General features: G+C 42.1%; 2 protein-coding genes across 3 annotated transcripts; both read right to left on the reverse strand.

The window, feature by feature from the left end:
• Positions 1-3,310: 3,310 nt before the first annotated feature.
• Positions 3,311-15,197, reverse strand: podn (podocan). Of its 2 annotated transcripts, XM_034531702.1 has the most exons (12): positions 15,045-15,197; positions 14,377-14,460; positions 12,770-13,051; positions 12,555-12,648; positions 10,898-10,962; positions 8,873-8,982; positions 8,624-8,780; positions 8,397-8,512; positions 7,994-8,207; positions 7,412-7,855; positions 6,369-6,517; positions 3,311-4,840 (listed from the first exon to the last, which is right to left on the reverse strand). In XM_034531702.1, the coding sequence occupies exons 3-12, from the start codon at positions 13,031-13,033 to the stop codon at positions 4,702-4,704; spliced, it is 1,752 nt and encodes a 583-aa protein (XP_034387593.1). In that variant the 5' UTR covers positions 13,034-13,051; positions 14,377-14,460; positions 15,045-15,197; the 3' UTR covers positions 3,311-4,701. The 2 variants fall into 2 exon arrangements, with proteins under 2 accessions (XP_034387593.1, XP_034387594.1); XM_034531703.1 differs by lacking the exon at positions 15,045-15,197 and having other exon boundaries at positions 14,377-14,514.
• Positions 15,198-19,000: 3,803 nt separating this feature from the next.
• scp2b (sterol carrier protein 2b) lies at positions 19,001-26,192 on the reverse strand. The gene is made up of 5 exons (XM_034531667.1): positions 26,016-26,192; positions 25,257-25,347; positions 23,765-23,894; positions 23,425-23,504; positions 19,001-19,635 (listed from the first exon to the last, which is right to left on the reverse strand). The coding sequence occupies exons 1-5, from the start codon at positions 26,036-26,038 to the stop codon at positions 19,540-19,542; spliced, it is 420 nt and encodes a 139-aa protein (XP_034387558.1). The 5' UTR covers positions 26,039-26,192; the 3' UTR covers positions 19,001-19,539.
• Positions 26,193-26,764: the final 572 nt, after the last annotated feature.

Below are 26,764 nucleotides of genomic sequence, written 5' to 3' on the forward strand. Positions count from 1 at the left end.
GGTACATGCATTGACGAACTGATTTCCTATTTGATATCTACATTTTATATCATTATTATAATTTGTTTTCTGTGTTCAAAATGTTAATTAGAAAAGTATTTAATTTATTTTATACGACTGAAAGCAACCAGCTGTTTGTGTCATTATAAGAGACAGGACAGGGTTGCAGGTGTCTGGTTTTAGTTGAATGATCAGGAGGCAAAGTGAAATGCCCTAATTGTTTAATTTTGCCTTAACAAAGCTTGTGGTGCTTGGCTCGACGGGATGGCAGGGAAGAGAGGGCTGAAGAAAAGATCCAGAATTTGACCTCCCCTCGTGGTCGTGATACAAACGTGATACAAGGGGCAACATAGAGATTTGTTTGAACAGCCTCAGGAGCACTTGATTTAATTAAACTTTCCTTGCACCGTTCAACACAAGCCGAGTCATCTTTGTTTGTCGGTTGGAGGGAATTAATTTGTGCTGCTATTTGCAAAAATAACAAACAAGAGCTGAACTTTCTTTATTTACAACACGTGAACTTACTTCGGAGCTAGTGTAGTCGTTGATTCAAATCTCTCACCATTATGCACCACAACGACGCCATTCTGTTAAAGGTAACACAATAGCGCTGCTCACACTGACCCTGAGGTCAATGTACCCTGACAACTCTACTGCAAGGCTTCAGGGACACAATGTTCTCCTTCGTTGCATTGTTCGTTGAACAGTTTTCTCTCTAGCAGAGGTTTTCCCAGTGGGGCTCTCAACAGTTTCAGAGGAGGCTCAGTGAAAGGAGGTAAAGACATTAGACATCCCATTAGTTACCAAAAAGAAGAACGCATAGAATAGTTTTCAGTAAAGGTGAGTGATCTGGATAAAGAGATAGATCAGGGACACAGTAGTTTATGGAATTTGACTGTTTTTACCATTTTCCCAAAGTCAGAAACTAATCAATGACTTCGGACAGACATTGTCAAACAGCAACTTTAGCATATCTCTGTTGAGAGTCTATGGCGGGGTCACTAATAGGCGTGCTGATTCTGTTGTATCTTGACCCCGACTTAAAACCAATAGATAATTGAGAATCATTACATTTTGACGTAGCACTTCTATTGTAACCGGTGCACATTTTCTAGCCTTTACGGCACTCGCTCAGCAGTCCAGGAAACACACCGACCAATCACATGCGTTGTAAATCATACCACGTGCATTCAAACATGTGCATTCTGATAAGCATCGCCCTCGAGAGATAAACACACATGTGAGAGACTGAGTAGTCAGAGAAGCTATTTCACATAGTGTTCTCCAAAAAGAGAAAGATGGACAGCTGATCCTTTAACCAAGAATGGAGAGACTGTTATATGTTCAGACCTTGGCGATTATTAAAAGTGGCAACGTTAAGCTCCACTACGAGACAAAGCACAGACCGACTCACATCCGAAATGGAGACACATAAAAATAAACAGCTCAATATGATCAGAGTCCTCACCTTCATTCACTGCCCAACATTGAGCTTAATAGAGAGGAGAAAAGAGCTGAAACAAGTGGTTTTATTAACCACAGATAAAGACCCTGCACACAATTCTTTCTTTTTAGAAGGTTAAAAGAATCTAATATCGTGGCTTTTTTTTCACTTCACACGCGAATGAACTGAATTTAAAGCAACAATTCAGTTCAGTTCTTTCTTCTCTTTTTTATTTTTACTTTGATGCACATTTTTCAAAAGGTTTCTGTTATACATTACATTTTTTAATTCAATCCTTCATTTACTTGAAATGAGAGAAGTCAATGTATTTGTTATTAGAGTATGTATTGTTTAGAATTCATCAAGTTCTATTTGAAATCTGACAATAGATATTGTTAAATTTCTATATTTGAAATGACTGTCAATTGTTGACTACATACAGACGTTAAAACAACTGTGGGGGGTCTTTTCCTCATTGACTGTTTATAAGAAGTGGATGTAGTCATCGTGACGGCCCCCATCTTGGCTTTTGGCCGCCGCCATCTTGTTTTATTTCCAACAAGAAGTGAAAGTAATTACAATGGAGGTGACCAAGATGTTAGTTAACTTGTATGAACTGAAAACAGACTCAAAAAGGTTCAAGTTCTAAAACAGCATACCGTGCTTTAATGTCTATTTTACTCTACATGGGACCACGATTTAGTAATTGAACATTATGCTGTATGGAAGAAGATTTAAAACTAGCGATTGAGACCATAAAGTCCCAAAGTTACAATGTTTACTGAGGGGATCTATTAAGTGAGAAGTAGAGTGAGTGTATCTATACAATCAGATTTCTTTTTACAAATGAGGAGTCGCCTCCTGGGTCAGCAGAAAGAATGCACGCTTTAGGCACTTCCTCATTGGCTTCACTTTTCAGGTCCGGATGTTGCTGTCTGATTTTTCCAAACTTTGCTTAAGATACTCTTCAGCAAACTTTGGAAAAATCCGACAGCAACCCAGAGTTTCACATTTTGACAACTCTATAGTAAGCAGACAGTAAATTGACATTTGCAATTCGGTTTTCCTTTCAAATCTGGGACGAGTGAATACAAAAATATAAAAATGGCAGGTGTGTGCAGGGTGACCAACCAATCTATCTATCTATCTATAGCAGCAGGTGCTTTCAGACATATGCTTACCATCCTCATTATGTGCAAACATATGTTCCAAAATGTTGCTTTGTGGCCATTGTGATCAGGAGGATTTATTACAGCGTGTTTTTTTCAGTAGACTTGAAAAATCAGAACCTATATCCTTTAAATGTTTGAATGTTTACATGTGCAATTTCATTCTTATAACATAAAGGCTCAAATTTACTCTGGTCAAATACTTCATGTATCTACTGTTTCGTCCGTGCGCAGCAACTGTCAGATTGTACTCTGAGATGTTTTTTTACAGTTTCTGGCATATATATTTATATTCGACATATTATATATGCAGTCGCTGCATATGAGAGTATATATATAATGTATGAGAAAGACAAAAGAGAAATGAGCAGTGACACCGCCCTGTAGGGGAGAAGCTGCTGAAATATCAAGCAGATGTTCTTGTGAATGTTAGGAAACGCGAAGTCTTCTTCAGCCTTTTAAAATAATGTATTGCTGTGTTCAATGACTGTATATGTGACAATACTATACTGCTGTATGTGAAAGTAACACTGTATTCATAGCAATATAGTGAGTTTTTTGTCATATAGAAAAATATTTGCTAACATTAAAAACAAAAAAAGTGGGAATGGACTGAAGTGGCAGCAGCATGGATTGAAGCTTCAGATATATTAAAATTGTGTTTAAGTGTGAAATATTCCATTCACAAGCACATGGTAAAAATGATCATCATATCAACAATCATCCACGTTGTAGGTAAATTACTTTAGTTACAGTTCACCCTAAAATCAAAAACACATATGTTTCTATACGTCAATCTAGACGATCTGTTTTGCGGTGTGTTGATGAGTGCTGGAAATACAGACCTTCACCCGCCAACAGCATCACAGCGCATCTATACTCAACGCTGGCAGCACACCTGGCACCACTGAGCTAGCCAACATTACAAACACTCGATTGATAAATAACACTACAGGTAAAAGGAAAAATATGTACGTTTTGATTTTGAGTCAACTGCCCCTTTAACATTTCAGTCCCGGTTGGTTTGACGCTGTGGTAACCGGTGGTTACAGCCAGTGCAACTCTGTCGGTCTGGAGCACATCCAAACAAAATGGTGAGCTAAAAGAATTTATCAAATGCAATGTTTTAATAAAAAATGCAATGTAATCCAACACGGAAATACTGAACTCATGATCAAACATGTGCATCCCGTCCAATGAACCCTTGTCGACGGATTCTCAATTTGAATGTGAAACATAAGCGTACTCCGCCAGTAACAATGAAAACTCTCAATGTGTCTACAAAAAATGTGCTTGATTTCATGAATGTTTTAAGAATTGTACATTTAAAGCTTCTCAAATGTGGGGTCATCTTTTCTTTTTCCTATCATTATAAAGGTAATGAGTTTTCTGGATTGTCGAAATCACTTCAGCCTTGTGATGAGTATTCGTCATTTCTGACATTTCGTGACGAAGTAATTAATCGATTACTTGAAGAAGAAAAAGCAATAGATTAATCGATAATAAAATTGAGACTTTGACGGTTGCAGACTTTCATTCAAAAGTTTGAAATTAGATTCATACATAATCATAATCGTTGGTTCTAATGGGAAACTGATTATCTTACACCCCTTGACGATGAAAACACAAATTTGATCATAGAATTTCTGATTAAATCACTTTTCTCCGGGGAGGGAGACGAGGCAGCCAGCAACACAAGGACAAACAGCAGAGGAAGACTCACACCGTGTAAACAACGTGTTCGTTTTCACTCTGCTCAGATTTTTGGATATTTTGGTAAATTCCCTTCTGTGAATGTGTTTTTTTTAAATAAAGCTGAAAAACACAATTAGATGATAGATGTTGCGTGTCAACAGTCCAACACAAATATTTAAAGCTCAGATATAAAGATATGTTATACTAACCAGCCCAAAAAATGGAAACTAATGGAACTTCATCCGGTATCCTGCACCAGAAATATGTAACTCTGCCAACTCAGCGTGTAACTCAGCTCAAATGGGAAATGATGTTCACAGGTTCATTCCCATTCAAAAGCCTGTTCTGCCCTCCACACAATGCAGTCCAACGTCAGTTCATTCAAGCGCATCTTTATGTTTCCTGCTCCTCCTCCATCTCCTCTCTTTTAAAGGGGAGGTCGGTGTTTTCTGTGCCGATGTCCAGCACTTGCAAGTTGGACAGGTATGCGAACGAGCTCTCGTCCACAATGTCCACAGACAGGCGGTTAAACCTGAAGAGGGTAAAAAAAGAGAGGGGCATGTGTGAGGTATTTTTCGCCACTTGATCAAAATTGCCGGTTGAACAAAATTGACTTTGGATGACTTTTCAGCGTCTGAAAGCTGAATGGTTTTCATGCAGAGGGGACGGTTGACAGACAGCAGGTGACATTGGCAAATGACATGTGTCATCTGATCAGTGCAGTGGGACCTGTTTATCGAACATGCTGAACGGCACCCATTCCTATTTTGAACGCAGTCACAGGCGCTTCAGAGCACGGCTGAAACACGGTAATCACCTGCATCAAGGGCCCATGAACCTTTACAACTGGCCAACATGCAATAAACATGCAATTAGTAATGAACGCACACAGAGGAATCCACTTCCCTCCCACCCCCCACCCCCCCTCACTGATGGAGAGCATTCCGGTGGCTCGGCATTGGCTCCCAGCTGTGGGCGGATTTTGATGAAAAAAAAAAGAAAACAGCTGATATGAACACCAGGAAGAGCACGACAGCCTGGAAGGGGTCAAGGCCTATACTTGCTAGCTGCTAGGTTGAGGTGAGGCTGACAACCAAACAGAACAAAAGCCTTGAAACCTCTTTACTCTGCTGCCTGGCCGCTGCTTTCAGCTGCAGTGCTTGTGGGTATAAGCCTGCACTATGTGGAATAAACCAAAGTGGAACATTTGCTGAATGCACAGCAAATGAAGAGATGGAGAGATTAGATAACGCCCTGTGGTACTCTGCAAAATGAAGCTCGGTCAACTCATAGTAAATTTAGTTGATTAGTAAAAGACCAGGATAGCAGGGGTAGTTTGAAGAAGTTCACTTTTATAAGGCAAAATCTCATTCACATACCAGTGAAACTATTTGTCAGATTAAAAGTAACTTCTACAGTTTAAACTATGGTGTGAGGAGTTAAACAGTTTAATGTAACATCAGGTGTGTACTAATGTGCAGAGTTACAAAACTGTACTGTCAAAAACATATTTTACACAAAAATGTTTAAAGTGTATAAGTATAAGTATTTCCCAATGTGTTAAACTATTGCTTTACATTTAGAGTTTCTGAATCGGCGTAGTCTGCAGGACCTGCATCTATTCAACGTGCTTGGTTCAGGGATTGTGAGCTTTACGCACTTTGAATGCCTTTCTTTCCTCAGACACTTTCACAGGAATCAAAAGAACAAAAATCTCATCATTTTCATTGTCCCCAGTGTCTTTTAAAAGGGGGAAATAACCCTGGTGTGTGTTCCCGTCTGCAGCTGTCCCTCGGATACTTTCAAAACAGCATAAACCAAAGCAACAATTCCCTCACTCAGCTCTTTCATCATCATTTCCTGAGTGGAGGTCAAACCCAAATGGAAAAAAAGCACAGTTTATAGTGTCAGAATTAGGCCAACCACCTCATGCCGCTACTTTGAAGTAAAACAGCTTGGACAAATAATCACAGCGGATGAATGGAGTTCACACCCACTCAGACTAGAGTCTATTGACTACAACCTTCGCATTGATAAGAAATGGTTTATGTGTCCCCTACCGGAGGAAGATGCCTTTGATGTTCGGAGTGCCTTCAAACGCTGAAGCAGGAACACTGGAGATGCGGTTACCTTGAAGGTAAAGGTACTCCAGAGACTCAGGCAGGTCAGGGGGGATGTGTGACAGCTGGTTGCCAGACAGGTCTAGTGTCTAAAATTACAAGATTCTTAATGAATAAGGAACATAATCAAATATTTATCTATGTGATAAATTAGAACAATTATACAGAAATATGCTTTAATATGTGAAACAAATGCAGAAACAAATCTAAAAGGAAATCATTGCTGAGATTGTTTTGCACTGCAAACCCGAACACTCGCCTCGACCTGACTGGACTTGGACACATGGGAATCCAGCTCACCTCGGCAGTCGGTGCTATCAACACTTCCTGTACATCCAAAACGTTTGCCCAATAAAGCATTAATTGCCTTGCTTCTACTAAACATTCACTGGACTCTTAGAGCCTAATACTCAAAATCATGAAAACTCAAAAGTTTGATATATTTATAGGTCTAACACAGTAATTACCATTGACTATAAGAAGTAACCGTGACGTTAGTCATTGTTTAGTCTGTTTTGACACAATTTAGGTACTGTACAACTGGGTGCTAAATAAGACATTTTAGACGACCAAAATGCTACTATTAACTTGTATCAACTAAAGTTTTCAGGCGAAAACAAAGACAGCATCCAAATCAGACAATGTCGTTGTAGCGACCTGTCAATCACAAGGTAATCACGCCCTATACCATGTCTGATGGCCAAGAAAGAATGCAAAATTAAGGCACTATCCCACTGGCTTCACTTTTCAGACCCTGAGGTTGCAGCCTAGTAAATACAGAGGCGACATAACACTTCCTGGCACTAAAATATATATCCAAAACGGTTCGTCAAACACAATGGAAGTGTAAGGACGAACCCCATACTAAAGCCTCATAAGAATCAGAAAGGTCCATGTAGCAGGTTAAGTTCCTGCAGTGGACAAGGCTACAAAACATCTTGCACTAACATCTGACATGTTTATTCCTCCCCCAGCCCACTCACTGTGAGCGCACTGAGCTCCATCCAAGCTCCCTGGTAGGCTGAATTCAGTTTCAGCTGGTTGTCGCTGAGGATGAGCTTTTGTAGCTTCTCCATGCCCGTCAAAGCACCGTCCGGTATAGAGTTCAGCTGGTTGCTCTTGATTTCGAGCACCTGCAGGCTGCGAGGAAGACCCATGGGCATCGATTGAAGGCTGTTCCCCGACAGCTCCAGGGTTTCCAGATTACGCAGCTTTCTGAAGGCCTCACGATGTACTTTGGGGCTGGTCAGTTTGTTATAGCTAAGGTTGAGCTCGGTCAGGGAGAACAACAGGGCCAGGTCATTACGGCCAAGTTCATTTATGAAGTTGTGGAGCATCATTAGGGTCTTTGCCCGCTTAGGCAAGCCCCTGGGAACTCGCTCCAGCAAGTTGTTGTACATGTGGAGAGTGTGCAGTTTCTTCAAGCCCTAGTGAAAATGAAAATGTGTTACGGAAAGAGCTGTTGAGCAAATTATCTCGTCCAACCTTCAGTTACAATTGAAGATCACACGGCTCAGCTATCATGTTCAAGATCCAAAAGGATAATACATTTAATAGACTTGTACCTGGAAGGCAGTCGGGTGGATGGAACGTGAGCGCAGCTTGTTATTGTGGAGGAGCAGGTACTCAAGGTTTCGGACAGAGGCAAGAGCGTCTCCGGGGATACTATTGATGGAGTTCTTCTCCAGATGAAGCAGCACTAGATTGCGTGGCATACCCTTGGGGACGACGCTCAGGTTGTTATTTGACAAATCCAGACACTCCAGGCTGCTCAATTGGCTGCCAGACGAGAAAATCATTGAATCAGTTCTGGGTGCTTTCTGTCGGACGTCACGACACAGGAAATCATATAGTCTTTGCGAGTGGATGCTTTTTTCTGGTAAACACTTGAAAACACATCAATCAAGGCTTCTCCTCATTCACACTTAGCAATAGCATCAACATGTTAGAATATAGGTTTTTTTCTACCTGAAAGTCTCGTTGTCCATGCCCTCATTGTTGAGAAGGTTGTTCTGGAGATACAACTCTCTGAGGTTTGACAAGTTGTCAAAGGCCCCCGCTGGGATTTTCTCGAGCATGTTATTCTGAAAAAAACAGCAATCCTTGCACTATCATTTACCATACTAATGACTCAAAAGAACCACAATGTATATCTTCCATCTGACATCTAAATACAAACTTAACATGGGCTGGACCTTCAGATGAAGACGGTAAAGGCTGGAGGGCAAGTTCGTTGGGACAACTCGCAGGAAGTTGCTGGACATGGTGAGAATCTCCAGCTTGTCAGAACCATTGAACGTATTGTCAGGAAGTCCTGCGTCAGTCAACTTGTTGTTGTGGAGATACACAGACCTAGGAGCCATGATCATGGGACATTGCCATGTGTACATGGACATGATTCCAAGAACAAGGAGTACATTTTACACAAACACACACATTCGTACCTCAGTTTTGGTTTTTGGCCAAACGTATATGGGTAGATCCTTGTAAGCTGATTAGCAGCAAAATCCGCACTGACCAAAGAGGGTGGTAGGACTTTTGGAGCTAAGTTGAGCTGCAAGCACAATAAAAGAAGCATGATGGGACATTGTTACTTTACAGATGGCAATGTCCACTGGTCATTCAGTCAATCAGTCCACCACATCAGTCCTGAGTGAATTCTCTCAATCAATATTTGATGAATTGACGTGAAATTTTGTACAGAAGGTCATGGTCCCTAGCTGATGTATCGTAATGACTTTGGTGATGCCCTGACTTTTAATTAGTACCACCAGCAGGTCAATGGCCCTGCCTCCTTCTTTGTGCCTCCTGCCTCAAAGGCCTGGTCTCATTGGTCCGGCCTCTTTCATGATGCCTCCTGTCTGGTGGGCCGGCCTCCTGCCTCCGTGCCCCTGCCCCCTGCCATGGCCCTGCTGATGCCCCCACATCCTCTCTTCCTCCTTCTGTTTCATGGATTGTGGAAATCTGGATCGTTGTCCTACTACTTATTATTCATACATTTCTGTCATATTCATTGAATGTGTTGTAACTCTGTAACGCTGTTCATTCTGTACACATGACATCTATTGCTTCTGTCCATCCAGGGAGAGGGATCCTCCTCTGTTGCTCCTGAAGGTTTCTTTCCTTTAACTGCCTTTCCCCGTGAAAGGTTTTTAGATAGACTCCACATCTACTCAATGGATAAACACGACCGCTGTAGACCAGTGGTCGTGTTTTTTGACCATGCATGATCACAAACTTTACATAACCTTTTATCATGGTTTTCTTGGACTCTTCTGTTGAAATCCTTGATGTTTTCAGTTTTAAGGGCCTCTTAGGTCATGTCCAACCTAAAAAATGTAGAATGTGTTGTCTCTGTATTTGCAGAACTAAAGAACAAAACGTTTATTTTCCAACTAATTATGAAAAGCAGAAACCATAGAAATGGTGACAAACAAACTGAAAAAGAACACAAAGGGTGCTTATTACCAGACAAGGCACCGCTGGAGTGGGCAGAGAACCAGAATAAGGAGGGAAAAAATATGATTGGGTAGCAAGACGACACAAAGGCAGGGCTGACGAGGCTGGACGTAAACAGGTGTGCAAGGGATGTCATACTGGTCAGGCTTACAGGGTTACAGGGACACATCAGGAACACACAGAGCAAGCACCAGTTAACTTGTTTTTAAAAAACACTCCTCACAGAAAACAGCATAAATGGTTTGGACATAATCCAAGTATCCCTACAGTCCAACAAAACCATGACACCCTCACCAAGTTATTAGATTTGGTTGCCCACATTTAACCAAAACCTTAACCATGGTAGAGAAAAAGCTCATATGAACTTGATGTTTTGGACAAACTACAGTGACAAACTACCTATTTTTTGCACCATGCACAGTTAATAACTTCTGTATTGCAAGCTGTGTGTGCCCCTTAATATAAGCAAGGTTTCTTTTTCACTTTCATCACTACATTGTACAAAATAGCAAATCCGAGAAGCACTGGTGAGATTAGATGTTCACTTAGAGCTCTCTCCTTTATAACATGGTTTATGGATTAAAGCAGCATGGGTGTCTTTGAAGCTTAGTGAGCACTTTAAAATCCCCTATTCTTCCTGTATCCTGTTTGCCTATTCATCTCTGTGAAGGCACAAACAAATCTGTCCATCCTTTCTCTCTCACTCTGTGTCCAAAGGGGTCAGTAACATTTTAGCCCTCACCAGCTGGCACAGCCATACTGGAAGTGATTACAAGCATAAGCTTGCATAGAGTGTATGAGATGAGACTGTCACCTCTCTCTGCCAGCTGGCTTTATGTCAGTGTATCGGAAGAGAATAGAGCTAAATTAGTGTAAGATGAAGACAGAAAAAATCAAATTGCAGTATAATCTTGTAAACAGATTTGAGGTCAGCATTGAGAACAAACATATGAAAGTCTGGTGGTGTGTGTGTGTGTGTGTGTGTGTGTGTGTGTGTGTGTGTGACTCACCTTGTTATTTGCCAAGTATAAATAAGCCAACTCTTCAAGCATCTCAAAACCTTCATCTTCAAGGCCTGTAGAAGAGGAAAAACATACTGAATTACAAATTAATTTACCTTCCACCACAAGCTGATCAAAAAGGTGTGTGTTGTTTTCATCAAACACATAGTACAAATGAAAATAATCAATCCTATGAAGGCAATCCACAGAAACTGTGCTGAAGATCTTCAAAAGCTGTGGAGACTAATCTGGGCAGAGGTAGAAATAACACATTACTCTTGCTAATATAAATTGTTTTGCTAGGTTCAGCCCAATGATTTGTTGGCAACAGCGTTGAGCACCAACACTTCCCGTCATAAAGATCTGCAGCTGCCAGAGTCCCTTTAGAATACCTTGGATTTAAGAAAAACCCTCAAGATAGTCTGCTCGGCTTAGTCCTGGTTCTCTCGTGCCCAGCAATACGGCCTGGGCCTCCAGCAGCGTGTTGTCAGTGTTGCCTCCCAAGAAGCGGGCAAGTTAGCTTGAGGTCCTACATCCGCCGACGAGTCTGATCTCAGTCTGTCCAGGCTGGGTGCTCGTTTACCTGATGTCTGACCCGCTGTCAGGCATTAAGAGTATCCACCATCGCTGTACAGGGTTAGGGTTATACCAATACCAGTATTGCATCATTACTGATAACGTATTGTAAATCACACTGTATCATGATTCACGTATGCTCAGTGCAGCTTGACTTGAACATCAAAGCATTGGTCAAAACACTACGTGGCAGGTTCAGAAGTCCACCCACGTGTTACAATTTGTGAAACAAATCCCGTCATTTCCTCTACACACTGTAGGTAGGTTCACAATCTCATCCTATGGTGTTATCACTCACTTCTTTTCCAATGGAGGATAATGGTCAGGGAGAAAAAGATCTACAAAGCTGTCTGTTTATGTTTGCGCTGCTGTGAGCCAGAATGATGAGGACCAACCGGCGTTGAGCTACACCTCGAGCAGAAACAATAAAGGCGTCAGAGGAAGCAAACAAGTTCAATGTCAGTTTTGCCATTTTACATGTATTTTGGATGTTGTAGTGAATGACAGATCTACGACTGGGATTAAACATTGTCTTTTGGACGATCAAAGAATTCACCAAAGCTCAGGAACAAGAGGGCAGATGCCTGCTTGCATGGTTCTCTCACGGCTTGTATATGGCCGCAAATCACAACTTGTGTTATTTATGGGTGTTATGTGACACTGATAAAGCACAGCCATCCCCAACATAAAGATTAGCTGTTCAGCGCATTTCTTTCTGCCTTTAAAGCCAGACTATCTGCTGAACAATCCTGTTATCTAGAGAAAATCACTCGAATGTCCCTGTCAATCGCCCTTTCTTCTCCTGGATGTGGCTATAGTCTGGAAACAAAGACTGATATTATAGAAACAGTTGAATTAGCGTAAGAATTGACAGCAAGCTAAGAAACAATATTTTTCTCTCCCACTGCTTTGTAAGATTGCTCCAAATTGACTTTTAAAAAAGCCGATTGATACAGACCCACTGCTGAGCAGGACCTATGAGCACAAAACAATATTGCAAATATATATATATATATATATATAATCTAGTCCACCCCACTGCTGTACTCCAAGTCCCTGCCAGGTGTTTAGACTGTCTGAGAGTGTGTACCATTGGTGGTAAGCCAGTTGTTCTGAAGGTTGAGCGTCTCGAGCTGATGCAGATGGGAAATGTGCTCCACGGTTATCTCCGCAATTTTGTTGTTCTGGCATCACGGGACAAAACACAGACAATACAAGTTCAGAAGAGAATTTGCACTGTTGACTCGCTAATTTCTGGGCCAAATTTATAAAATGTGGACGTGCGCGTGCAGTTGTGTGAAAGACCTGCAGAGAGAGCTGTCGCGTTCTGTCATGCAGCTCGGCGGGGAACTCCGTGAGGTCGACTCCAGCGCAGTCCACTGCCCCTTCTGCCGTACAGCTGCACTCCGACGGACATTCGAGCGGCTCGGATTTTGCCGTCGCAACAGCGGTGCCGGTCTCTTCCTCGTCCTCTTCCTCTGGTTCGAGAGAGGTCTGGCAACGCACCAACACCGAGGCCAAGAGCAGCACACTCATGGCCTGCAGGAAGGAATGCTTGGGAAAGGCCATGTCCACTGCTGAGCTCTCCTGTTGCACAAGCACATGGACAGTGAAGTTAAAAACATCCGGAGTGTGTTGGCCCTAGAAACAGGATGTCGAAGCCACAGTCTGCTACTTTGTGTCCATTAAAGCAGCAGTGGGAGGTCATTTTCATATTTTGAGACTTCTTGATCAATGTAAGTTATTACTATGTTGGGTGCGTGAGAAGCAAAATTGGCAAAAAGTTTTTTTCCCGGATTTGGATTAGCCACTTCAGTTTCAGGTTCCTTGTATCGTGCATGCTGGCCCACTGACTCACTGGGACACTTGAGTAGAACAGAGCCATTGTTAATATGCTTTTTGCAACTTTTCTTGCTATGACATGTCAAATTATCCGCTGTGAACCTATTGCGAGCAGCATACTGGAGAGGGGCGGGTGTTGCAGTATTCTGATCCTCAGGCGCCGATTATGAAGCACGGCTAAGCAACGAATTACATTAATTTTACATTATGTAACTCTCAGCCCAGCGTGCCTCAAGAGATGCTTTACCACTGTGGTCCAGAATTAAGGGTCTCATATGAGATGTATTGTCATGAAATCTGTTGCAGACATTCATGTTCCCCAAAGGGTGAATTGTAATAACTTTGGTGATTACATCGTCGGCACCAAAAGCTGCAAAATTTATGACAGTGTCATCGGCCTCGGTTGCACTTTGTGACGTCCCTGTGTCGCGCTGATTAGAAACCGTTAGCCTGCTAACATGCTGAACATGATGAACATGATACCTGCTAAACATCATGCTGATGTTCGCCTTTAGGTCGACACAGAGGCGCTCGAAGATCACAGATCAGAAGCCGTGTTCTTCCTGGCCAACGCGAGTGCTCCACCTAAATATGTTCTTGCAGTCACAGTTTATCAACCGTACTCTCAAATTATTGATCCCCCGGTTTATCAACGCGCTCGCACTCTTCATCATATCAATATATTCTTCTATTTCAAACTGGGGGCTTGGTTTTTGAAGGACGTGGTCATTTACCATGCAGTGAGGATGTACAGATTGGCCCGTTTGAGTGGCATTATGGGAAGTGTCGGATCCATGTCAGTTCTTTGGCTCTTGACCCGCACAAGAGACTGAGATTCAGTATCTTCCCCCTCTGTTTTCCCTTAGTGCAAGCAAAGTGTAAGCAAAACACATGTTTCTGCTTACCACAATTTCACGATGACTATGTGCTGCATCAATTCACTTAAAATCGTTTCAATCCACCAACACTGGTCTGTCCTTGCAGAGCCTATTCTAACTGTTGTACAAAAAAAGAAAACTGTATCATTACACCTAAAAAAACATATCTAACTGTTTGCAATGTTTACGCACCAGGCCAACAACAACAACAGGCAACCAGTTCTCTGTCCTCTTTCTCTCTTTCTCTGCGGTGGCTGAAGCTTCAATCCTCAGCAACTGGAAGGGCCAATTTGAAAGAAAAGAGTCACATGGTTTCAAATGAATTCATACAGAAGCATTTACAGGTATTTACAGTGCACTCTTTGGGAATAGATTAAATAGAATAACATTAATATAGCCCCTTTTTTTTGTTTTGGCAAAGCCAGGAAAAAGACCTCTAATTGGTGTATAGAAATAGTCCAAGGGAGCACTGAATGCAGAGGTCTAAAAGCCATCCATCAGCCTTTTCTGTTTGTTGCAAGAAAACAACTACCAGAGGTAAAGTGGCAAACACACACACATACACACACACATACACACACACACAGAGAGAGAGCAAAAAGCAGCATTCATAGATGCAAAGATGCTGAGCATTTTAAACGTCATCTTCTTGTTTTCATGCATGTCAGCGTCATGCAGTGGCTTCACTGCACCGTTACGTAGTCTGGATCTGGTCTGAAATACACATATCGTCATGCATGGATGAATGACCCTGAAACTTTCAATTCTAAGCTCTACACAACACAGCAAGACATTGCAGCCACCCGTAAAACACGCAGCAGGAAAATCCGCCAAAGCAAATTTCTGGTCCACTGCCTTACCCCGTCCGACCAACGTTTGCCGAAACGCACCGAAGTCTGACGTCCAGTCCAAACGCAGGCTGTCCCATAGCAGACGAGGAGTCACAGTCACACCAGACACCCTCCAGATGTGTGGAGAGAAAGAGAGTGGGAGAGGGAAAGTTAAGAGAAAGAAAGAAGGGGAACGGGCAAGAGTGAAAAGGAAGGGAGTGAGTAAGAGAGACGGTTCGGACCTGAAATGGAGCCAATAGCACACATTCTTTCCCTCATATTGTTTTCCACGGGAATTGACTCCCCCAGTTTTAGTGTAATAGGTCTGTGTTGTGATAACTTTGTCAATTTTCCATTGAATTAAACTAAAACTTACCATTCCCACATGGTTTTAGGTTAGATTATAATCACAGGAGGCCTCCTCACTTCAAATATATCTGGTCTGAAATATGCATGCCACAATATTCTTGGAATAAACAGTTTAAAACATAGTCTTGCTCTCTACAAAGTAGTTTATTGATAAAGGACGTTATCTAGGTGGGGAAAAAGCTGTGCCTCTTATTTGTTGACATGTACGGAGATAACTTTCATTTGGGGAAGAGACATGTATTGTCCTAAATATTCCAGGATATGATCTAATGTCCCATATGTTTCTAGACCAGGCATCTTCTTCAACAAGCCCGACTCCCATTAGACGCAGTGGGTGAACATCTGCAACCATGACCATGCATTAGCACAGTTCCCTAAACCTACACTCTACTTCTGGGATGATTCATCACAGTGAGCAGTCAAAATAGCCTTCAACTAAATATGTATTTTTTGTTTTTTTTCACTTCCCTGCTGGTTTTTCTAGTAGGGTTCCACACCTCATTTCCTACCTTCTGGTTCTGATCAAAAACAATTAGAGCGACAATCAAAGTCTTGTTTCTCATCTCCAACACAGAAGGCAGAAGGCATTCTATCAAACTGGTTTACAAAGCCTAAATGTATACATGTTCAAAATGTTGTTGATCTGGCATTTTGACATCTTATGTGATCATAAGAGGGTTGGATGAGAGGATCAATACCACTTTCATGTTTCTACAGTAGGAATATGACGCTTGGCTTAGCTTTAAGAGTGGAAACTGGTTGAAACAGCTAGCCTGGCTCTGTCCAAAGGTAACACCCTTTGCGTAGAACCTCTAAAGCTCAATTATAACATAATATCTTGTTCGTTCAAACTGTAGCAAAACCGAAGAGTTGGAGCAAGTTGTTATTTTTTAGGATGCTATTTTGGGGCCAGGAGCAGTGCCTTCCTGGAGTCTCTGCTGGTGGCCTCCCAACCTCTCCAGTCTTTAAACTGAGCTAAACTAAACTGAGCTAAGTTAAGCTAAAATAAGCTAAGCTAGGCTAAGCACTGGCTGTATCTTAATATTAAATGTTACTACACAGAGATGTGAGTGGTATCAGTCTCACTTTGGGCTAAAAGCACATTTTCTAAAATAATCCTTTAATTTCCATGAAAACAGCATTAAAGCTAGCTAGCTTTAACTAAAGCTGAAAACTAATTACTGATTGGATTCTTCTTTTTTTGAAGATTACCCAAAGGCAGAGAGCAGTATCAGTATTTTGAAGGTCTTATATTAAAAAGCAGAAAAAGGCGTAAAATGTGTCTGTTATGGGTTTTACACAGACAGTTGCTTCTGTAGGTATTTAACCTAGGTATAAAAAAAATCCCAAATGAACTATGGCATTTTGAATTGACGTACAGAATCAGAATCAGAATTTGTTTTCTCTGGGCACTGCGACATGTTTTGAATTTCATTGGAACATGTTTCTCTGACAAATTTCTTAAAGCAACAGGCCCCATTGCGACAGATTAATTTTATGACTGTTTTGAACAGGTTGTTTTATGTTTCATGTGTGCACATAACAGCAGGGATCGCGCCAGCTATTACAAAGACAATGACACATCAATTACTGCTGGGATATGGCCCATTCTTCTTCGCACACAGCCAAGGTCCTGTCTGCATTTGTATAAATCCATTCTTCTCATCTTTTTCTTGGACAAACTCTTTTCCACTGAGCACCACTCTTTAAAGGGCAGCTTCCCCCTCTCGTGTGAAAGCAGAGCACGAAACAAGACTTGGTCCCACCCAGTGGGACACACCAGTGAGTTTGTAATGCAAAACATGTCCAATAAAAGCTCCTCAGCTGCTGCCCTCTTAGTCATCACTGTTAAACCAACTCTGCTAATCCCACAAGTGTGACATTTATTACGCCATGCGGCATTTAAGGCAGACGGGTCCATTTGTCGTTGTTGTACATTGCAGGCAAACGAACGACACGGCACATCTTGCAGCAGATACTCATTTCCCAGGGCAGCAATGACGTATATACAAGCTGAGCCACTGCTGTGTTACATAACTCTGAGAAAGTAGCAAACATTTTAATCAGGTCGAGGTCATGGGGAAAACGGACAGACCGGTCTCCTAGAAATTATGTTCCCACACAACGAAACTGCATTGGGAATTACGCTCAGTTCGAAGGGAAAACGTATTTTGACGTGGATTACGTTCGCTCTTGACTAGAATAACAGATAAGTTTAAAATGATTCTGTGGAAGCCCGCTTAGGGGGAGGTCAGGTTGTTTGATCGATCAAGAAGAAAGGGCTTTGACCCAGGAGACAGCTGTCCATGTGCTAAGTATGACAAGGTAGTTTTGTCGTAAGAATTTGCTTTTCGTTTCAATTTTACGACCTTGTGTTTTTTTTGTGGTTTAAAAAAGAAAAGTGTTTAAATCTGCGACCGTAATCTGGGAGAAAAAATGTTTTCCCTCTGAACGTAATAGAGAGTGTAGTTTAGTTGTATGGAGACAGGCTTGCAACAGAGCAGGCAGAGACATCATGAAAGTTGATTTACGGCACTAATGCAAAGTATCACAGCACATTAAACGCTAGTAGGACTATGAGGCCCCCCCTTGTTTGTGTCACGCTCCTAAAAACAATTAATCCTACATTGCCCATAAAGCAACTGACTGTAAAAGCATCTTTTGGTAAGCCCTTTCGTAACCCCCCCGTTTTAAAATTCCCACTTGGCACTACAGGCGTTCTGTTATGATTTGTCTCAAAGCCAAAATAACCCTGATGACGTCATCAGGGTTATTTTTGCCAGACTAGACAAAACTCCTCCAGTCACAGAACACATTAGAGAACTGCGCTTACAAGCGGCGTCGTACTCTCCATGACAAGTTACGGGAACTTCTTTAATGAAATGCTGGAGTGCTCCTTTAAGTTTTCATTTTGGAGGGGAAAAAGGAAATTAGAGGGAAAAAAAACATCTGTGATTTGACCACTTTTTTAAAAATCAGCCTCTAAAAGAATGACATGGTTCTTTTTGTTCACCTTGTTTTGAATAAAAATCTGATGCCAACATTTCAAATCAATCATGAGACGAAATCTCACTCCTGCACAAAAGTAGTAATTAGTGACCAAAGAACCTACACCGCCGCGACTGCAGAGCAAAAGTGCTGCAGCCAAACCAAAGCTGCAGTGGAATCTGGGTCAGAGGTAGTTGACGGTTTTGTCGTTCAGCCACGCTGCGTTTACAAAAGGAAAAACTGGAGTCTGGAACGAGGTCGCAGCCGTGTTGGAAAAGTGCAAGTCCCTCCAAAAGAGAAACAAACTCATCCGTAGTTATTAAAGGAGCAGTGGGCTGCAGTGACGCGCCCGGGGAACAACTGGGGTTCAGTGTCTTGCTCAAAGACACTTCAACATGCAACTAATGGGGAGAGCGGGGATCGAACCGACTACCTTGTGGTTACGGGACGACCACTTACCCCCATGAGCTACAGCCGACCCCCAAAAGTCTAATTGCATGTGCCGATTCGCAGATAAACTACTCTGGCTGTTTTGTTTAGGTCTTCGAAATGAGGAGACACAAAGTCAAGGGGCGTGTGCGAAATGCAATAACCGCTCGAGAACAGACGAAAGTCAAGACCACCCAAAGGACGATGCAGACGCATATTTATTTAATAGAAATATTTTGGAGAACCATACAATGATAGTACAGCAGAAAATTACAACCCCCTCAGTTAAAACACAGAGAAAAACATTTCGATGTTGTTAGCTAAAAAACCTTAGAGCAAACCGAGAGCCTGAGACGAGGAGGCACTTACAATGTTGTGTCCATGATTGCGGAAAATGACAAGCAAACTCCTCAAAGCATTTCCAGACACAATACACTCAGAGAAAGATTTATTTTGCAACAGACATCGGGGAAGTTAATGTAAACTGGACATGAAATTAATTAGTGTCTAGAAGCAGGGAGCACCTTTCTCTCCTCTAGTGTACTGACAGAATATTAAGAGGTACTTGATTAGAGGATTCATGATTAGTCCATCTAACTTATTCTCCAGCTATATTGGCAAAAGAGGTGTGTTCCTGTGATGAGAAGCTTCACAGACCTTCACCGATCTGAAACCAGACTTGCTGTTAAATTCTTTGCGGTTAACTCTGTGCAGCTACAAGCTCGCGCCGACATCTCATCTACAGCTTGGCTTTTCCCGGCTGCAGCTGCAGGCTCTGAAGCTTCATGGCCAGTCCCATGTTCCCTGTGATCTTCAGCTTGCCCTGGAAAAATGCCTACGAGTCAGAAAGGGTGAAAGAAAAAAAAGAAAAGAAAGAACGTCAGCCAGGCGGTTGTGAATTCGATGCTTTTTTTTTTTTTAAGAGTTACCGTGAGAGATTAACTCAACCCAGGGAAAGTGGGGCAGCAGCAACAAACGGCTTATGAAATACATAAAACTGCATGCCACACAGGGTGGGTAGAGTAAGAGGGAAATCATGTTAGTGGACTGGAGTGGAGGAGGTAATAAACTAACTCTTAGATTCTGAGAATATTTGGTTCTCAGAAGGAAAATGCATTTGTGCCAATGGAAGAACTGACATTTTTTTTATTTTGCTTTTGTATTAAAAACTTCAGGCATCAAAAAGGTCAACCGGTCTAAATGAAGAGGGATAAAGCGGCAGAGAAACTGTGTTTTTGGAGCAGGCACAGCTGTTCTTTTATTACTAGAACAAAGTGCAGTGACAGGGACTCCTGATGCATGTAATCGCAGCAAATGGCTGAGGACTGCTGGCAGAGGGGTGTGTCGTCACGTCACGCTTCCAGCACGAATGACCTGAACAATTGCCCAGAACAATTCAAAAGTTGGAAAACACGGCATGGAAATCAAGAGAGAGCCGCGACTTTGGGGGGAAATGGTTCCTCACGGAAAAGATTTGTATGTGCAATTACGACAGGAAAGAGAAAAAGCAATTACCGATTCCAAGAATGTTTCTCACTCCTGTTTAAATCATTACATTGACGCTCACGGTGCAATTTCAGGCTCATCTAGAAGGAATAGCTAGCTACTCATTTTTATATTGTTTTTACCGTCAACTAATCCCATGGAAAGACCAAAACAGACAATGCATCGGTCCACTTTCAGCATCCTTTTGTGGCTCTCAGGCCCAAGCCCATTTGTTCCTGTTGCTGACAAACAGCTTTAAATGCAAATATGTAGTTTAATTTACTTAAAAGCCAGACTAATTTCCCAAAACACATGGGCTCAGCTGTGTTTTTCTTTTTTAGCAACGTTACAGTAAATAGTGCATTTGCTGGAACCTACTTTCAGCTGCGGATTCACACAGTGAAACCGAAGTGAGAGCGTCTTTAGCTTCTGTACAGTGAAACACAATATTTGAGCGGTGCACAGTCACAAGAGAGATTTAAATCGGATTTGATTGGACCGTTAAAAAGTGGGTGGGTTTTAGAGTTTAGGGCGATACGTAGCGACAGAGGACTGTTGGCTCCGCCCCAACTGTTGTGAAGTAAGGAGGACGCCAATGGTAACTGTTTAACTGGCTATGTGTCACAAGAGCATCCGGCCTCCCTCCAGTCTATCTACGCTCCAACCCTCACTTGTGGCCGTGAGCTTTGGGTAGTGACCGAAAGAAGGAGATTGTAGCCAAAATGAGCTTCTGTCGTTCGGTGGCTGAGCTCAGCCTTAGAGTTAGGGTGAGGAGCTCGGAGTAGAGCCGCTGAGGTGACTCGGGCGTCTGACCAGGATGCGCCTCCAGGCACATCCAACGTCTGAGGAGACCCCGAACATGCCGGATAGATCACATGTCTCTTCTGGCCTGGGAACGCCTCAGGGTTCCCCAGGAGGAGCTGGGAAAGGTTGCTTGGGAGAGTGACGTCCGGAACACCCTCCTAAGCCCACTACCCTCGCGAGCCTGCCCCCGGAGAATGGGTGGCTGGGTATGTCGGCCATATTGCCCAGAGAAATGTTTTGTTGTTGTTTCTTGTGTTGCAAACAGGCTACAACTGCATTTCATTGTGCTGCAAGAAGACAATACTTTCTTTCATTCGTTTTTGCTCGATAGTCCGCCGACAGTGTTATGACCAGCTAGTCGCCAAATGTCTCATTTGATTTGATCATATTTGTTTGTAAACACTCCCGAGTGCAGGATGAGTCAATCATTTTAAACTGTGTGGGATTTGACGTAACAATACTTTGTTCAGATTTTGTGGCCTATATTTGTGACATAACAAAAAAGATAAACGGACAATGAAAACAAGGACAATGTATTTTTATCTTTAATTTTCTTGTGCGCATCATGAGGGTGTATGTGGGATTGAGTCTAAATAAACTGCCATGTGTGTTTTTTAAGACGGATGGAGCCGTCTGGCACAGAAGAATAGGATGCATCAGGCTTTGGATACACAATACAGGTTGAGAGGATCAATTCAATGGTGGGTTAGGTCTTTTCATGGGATTTGCTGACAGCCTTGCCCTTAAAAGCTCCATGTCTACTAACATGTTAGAGGATACCTGAAACAGTGCTGAAAGAGAACTTTCCATTCCCTTTTGCACACAGATCACGTTGGATTTCGAAGACGGACATGAAACAAATCTTATTTAATGGTCAGGGCTCTCCCCTGTATGCAGGAAATCTGTCTAATGTGTTTACCCCACACAGCAGCGGCTTCATGGGCTCCGGTGTGAGGGCGGTAAATTGGCACAATCAGCCATTAATGACGCAGAACAGCGTTTCCTTTTAATTTGGCCCAGGTGCTAACTACATATCCTGTCAGCACTACATCCAACTGGAGGACCAATCTGTTGATTCGATGGCATGCATTTCTAAACTCTTATTTTACATGTGAGAACGATGTTTTCATTCCTATGTCCATCATCTGCAACGTGAAAATAGCCATTTCCACACAGTCAGATAAATACAAAGTGTGCATGAAGCATCTCTCCCGGTTAGAGATGTCATCCCCCTTTATTTCTGCAGTTTTGTGGTGAGGGTGATTTTTAGACAAAGAACTTTGAAGAATGCAAAGCATGGCATGCGGTTCCTGCATCGCTCTGGGCACAATGGCAATGGTTGACAAAAGAAGACTGCAGTGATTCAACTGAGATGGGTCTCGACTTGGGTGTGAACAATCAGCATTGCAAATACAAACAAATACATCCAAGCTTTCTTCTAACGCTGACCCGAATGCTTCAAAGTTTCGATCATTGCCATAGAAATCAACTTCCAAATCAGTATTCAAATGCATTGTTTTTTTCCCCCTAAAATACATATATATAACCCCCAAAAGGCACATGAAATAAGGAATAATAATCCCACACAAGCTCAACTATTAGATGGTGTTCTGACAGCACTGTTTGTTGAGTGTAGAAGGGGCGCTGCCCTTAGGCATCAAAATGCAATGACAGGCTCAACAAAGCCAAGTCTCTTATATCATATATTCGCATAGGCTACATTGTATTTATCTATTCATTGGTTTACAAGCCACCATATGGAGCAAATTCCTTTTTGTATGGGCTGTCACTGTATTTCATTTGATGTGATTATTACATGTTGGAGCCATTTTTCATTTCAATAAAAAGGAAAATCCATGTAGTCCAATTTTGTCCTCATCTCTCATTAGACTATAATAGCAAAGAAGTTTGACAGCTTGTTACGTTGCCGTCCCCACAGCGGTTTAGTGCACAGGCTCAGGCACGACGCCCGCAGTGGGATGCTACACAGAGCCACAACGGCAGCAGGAGTTTTTACTCCGACCTGTACAACTTGCCATGACAACACTAATCTCTTACAAAATGCGGGGGTTTTTTAGTACAAGAACAGATCTGCTGCTTTGGGAAAACAGAAAGGTTACCGTCGGCACAATAGCTAGACTGACATTCTTCCAGCAGCCACGATAGAGCCAGAACATGACTTCATTTAACGCACGTTGTGGGTGAGACAGGTACAATTTAAATACTCCCAACCCCTTGAGAAGATAGGGCGAAGAAAGAAAACTTGCGCCGCCTCTGAAAGAGAATCCCCATCCACACGAGTCCACCTCAACCCACACAGAGATGGAATACTCACAGTCTGTGGGTTTATCTTCCCGGTCATCATGGCCAACAAGTCTGTATCCGACATGGAAATGGTGCAGTCGGCTTTCTTAGCTGCAGGGCACAGACACACATGGCTCAGTTCAAAAACAGGAATGTGCATCGTTGGGATATCTATTCAGTGACTGGCAGGTATTGTTGAGGCAAAAACGAATGTAAACATCTAATAAATGATACACAGATTGAGCTGAAAAATACCCTGTGCAGACCTTGTACTTTAAACCTCCAACCACAGTTGAATATTAACACGAGTACATGCGTCTATAACGTTCCCACTGTCACACGAGACAAAAAAAAGGCCCCATGTCGCTTACCTGCGTCATTGTGAACGCAGCCTCTGCCGTTCTTCACGTCCACAAACCAAGTTGCCTCCTGTCCATTTGGGCCGTCTTTTACTTTGAAGGCAAACACTCCCCCGATCTTTTTCACAAACTGCTCCCCTTCCTGTTCAAAGCACACATAACTTAGACACACAGTAAACCCCACACACAGCAAGTATTCACTACCTGTATGTATTACAAGCTCAGTCACTTAGCTAAGCAGGCCACATCATATTGCTTCCATCCTTTCACATGTGACACAATATGTATTCCAGGAAGTTATTGGTCTTTATAACCACATACTAAATATCTGTGTATGAATGCGTAGGACCGTGTTTATGGAAAATTTAAAGAATATGAAGGGAAAAAAAAGACTTATTTTCACATTTGTCTTATTTCCCCCAATAGTGGTGCAAAGAAAAAGATGGATGTAAAAAATGAAATGTAGGCTTGAAATTGTAAATGAACACAAAGAAATTTCTTTGCCATTCTTTATCATCAGGAAGGAAATGCAATGAACATGTTGACCTGATGGATACAGGTTTAGTTTTTTATGAGAAAACACCAAATAAACTAGAAAACAAACTTGTGTTTATCAAGATCACTCACCAGTTAAATATATACCAAATAACAAAAAGTAGGGATACTACTCTAAATCTCCCTAAACAACTGGGATCCGATTAGAAACAGAAACATCCACATCTTTCTCAACATTCAACTAATATGTAAACAGATTTTCTCACTAAATATAAGCTCTGCATCTAAAAACTTCCATCTGTTTGTCCGATCAGTTGCCTAAGATATTACACTAAGCCGTGCCTTTAAGTATCCCGCATGCTCCGCTCTCGCCAATTTCTCATTGATGACAAATCCCATTCATTACAAAGACAGCACAGAGAGCTCAAGATGAATCTGATGTGATTGAGGTCATCCAAAGGTGACTGCTTGACAACACTGACTTCTGGAGGAAACCATTTGTCTGATTGATTCAAAATTAAATGAGTTTTGGACGTGATCTAAAATGTGCCACGTGAGGCTTAAGGCCCCTGTAGGAGTATGGCACAGACTGCATGATGTCCTGTGAGAGGGCTCGCTCTGTTGTTTATTCCATTTATTCCCTATTAAAGTTGTTTTGTTCTTATCCAAATCGAGGGTCTAAAGACAGAGGGTGTCGTATGCAATCCAGATCGTAAAGCCCATTGAGGCAAATTTGTAATTTGTGATATTGGGCAATACAAATTACATTACACTTATTTTATTTAAGAAATAAAATGGACTTAACTGTATACATTTAGATGGATTGATGAATGCGTATGCAAATCTATATGTTTAACAAATTACTTAAAACCAAACTATTGAGCTGCCTTTTTAATGAACCACTGAAATGAAAGTCTAAGAGAATACATAGCCCTCACATGTGATAATACTAAAAAGTCCCGGGTCTGAGATGAACAACATGGACTGCTATTATAAGTCATGTAATCACCTCCTGGAGCTTCTTGTTGATCTCCTGGAACACAGCATGTGCCTTGAACCCCTCCAGTCCATCACTAGCACTGGTGTTGATGACTTTAATCCTAGACGGGGTGAAAGCAAAGGCAACATTGTGAGACTAAGCAATAACAAAAGAAAAGGTGATAAAAAACAAAGCACAGAAACGTAATGTCATATGGTTGCCAAGGACCAAACCACCACTGATCAAACCTTACTTTGAATGCACATGTTGTATATTCTTACCACTGGATCTCAGTAACCTGAACGTCACGTGCTCATCCATGTCAAATCCAGATCATAACACGTAAACACCAAACACAGAAGGGACTCAACAAAAACACACAATCCCACCCAATTATCAGTTTCACCAAAATTGGATAAAAAGGTGCCTGGTTCAGTCGGTCACCATCTTCTTTCTGCCCCCCGTCATCTCGCCAGTTAACGGGGGAAACGTGAACACTGCACACCACCGACGGGTCGTCCTCAAACAGCTCTTGAGCAGGTAACATTAAAGCACCTGCAGTGTAACGACACGATGCGCGTGAGCGCTAGCATGCTGTAACCACGTCAGCTAACGCCTCGCAGTAACGTGTAAGGGACCGAGAGTTAAGGGACGTCGACTTACGTTCACGTACCCATGGCTGACGTTGGCCGCCTGATTGACATTTAGCGTTAATTGTCCACCTCGGGGTACCATTCAAATACGCGTCACTCGCCTTTTCTCGATACAACCATTCACGGTGCCTCTTACCGGGGTGTCTTTTTTTCGAGCATGTTGCCGTGACGTTACCGTGCAGGTCGCGGGGGGTTCGTCGCAGGTTTAACAGGCCAAACTGCAGTAAGGCTCGTCAAAAGCTAGCTTGTACTTTGGCTGCTGTTTGCGAACTTAGCTTCCTTGTTTCTTCTTTCTGTCACTGATCTTCAGACTCGATGTGTCGATGCCAGATAAGCCAGAGGACCCACGAACAGCCCCACACATGTCAACTTGAAAAACACTTACCATAAGTTGTTGCACACTTTTAGCCCCGGACACTAAAAATATATATTAGCTTAGCTACAAAAAAAAAAAAAACCAACAATTCAGAAAAATAAACTACTTGTTTATTTTGTACTTGTATTGTTTATTCTTGTATTGTAGGCCGCCATTGACGTCTATTCATCTGTTTTAATCAGAGGACACTCGAGGAACCTGCTGGAGTCCCTTAAAAGAAAACTAAACGCCACAGTGCTTACATTTGTTTGAGTTGATCCAGTTCAGTGCTTTTCCAACAAAAAGAACAGTAACGGCATTATACCTGTGATATATGTTTGTAATTATACAATCCGTTTGTGCATAAAATAAAAAAGAGGACACCCATTTCTTTATTTTCTATTTTTTATTATGCCCCCCTGGCATGTTAGTTTAAATGTATTTTGTTGTTTCTTATCAACAAATTTAGGAAATTGTACGTGTGCAATTGTTAATGAAAACAAAAGTTGATGCAGTTCAAATCAATCATC

This window comes from Cyclopterus lumpus, chromosome 4 (assembly GCF_009769545.1).
Source record: "Cyclopterus lumpus isolate fCycLum1 chromosome 4, fCycLum1.pri, whole genome shotgun sequence".
Lineage (NCBI taxonomy): Eukaryota > Metazoa > Chordata > Actinopteri > Perciformes > Cyclopteridae > Cyclopterus > Cyclopterus lumpus.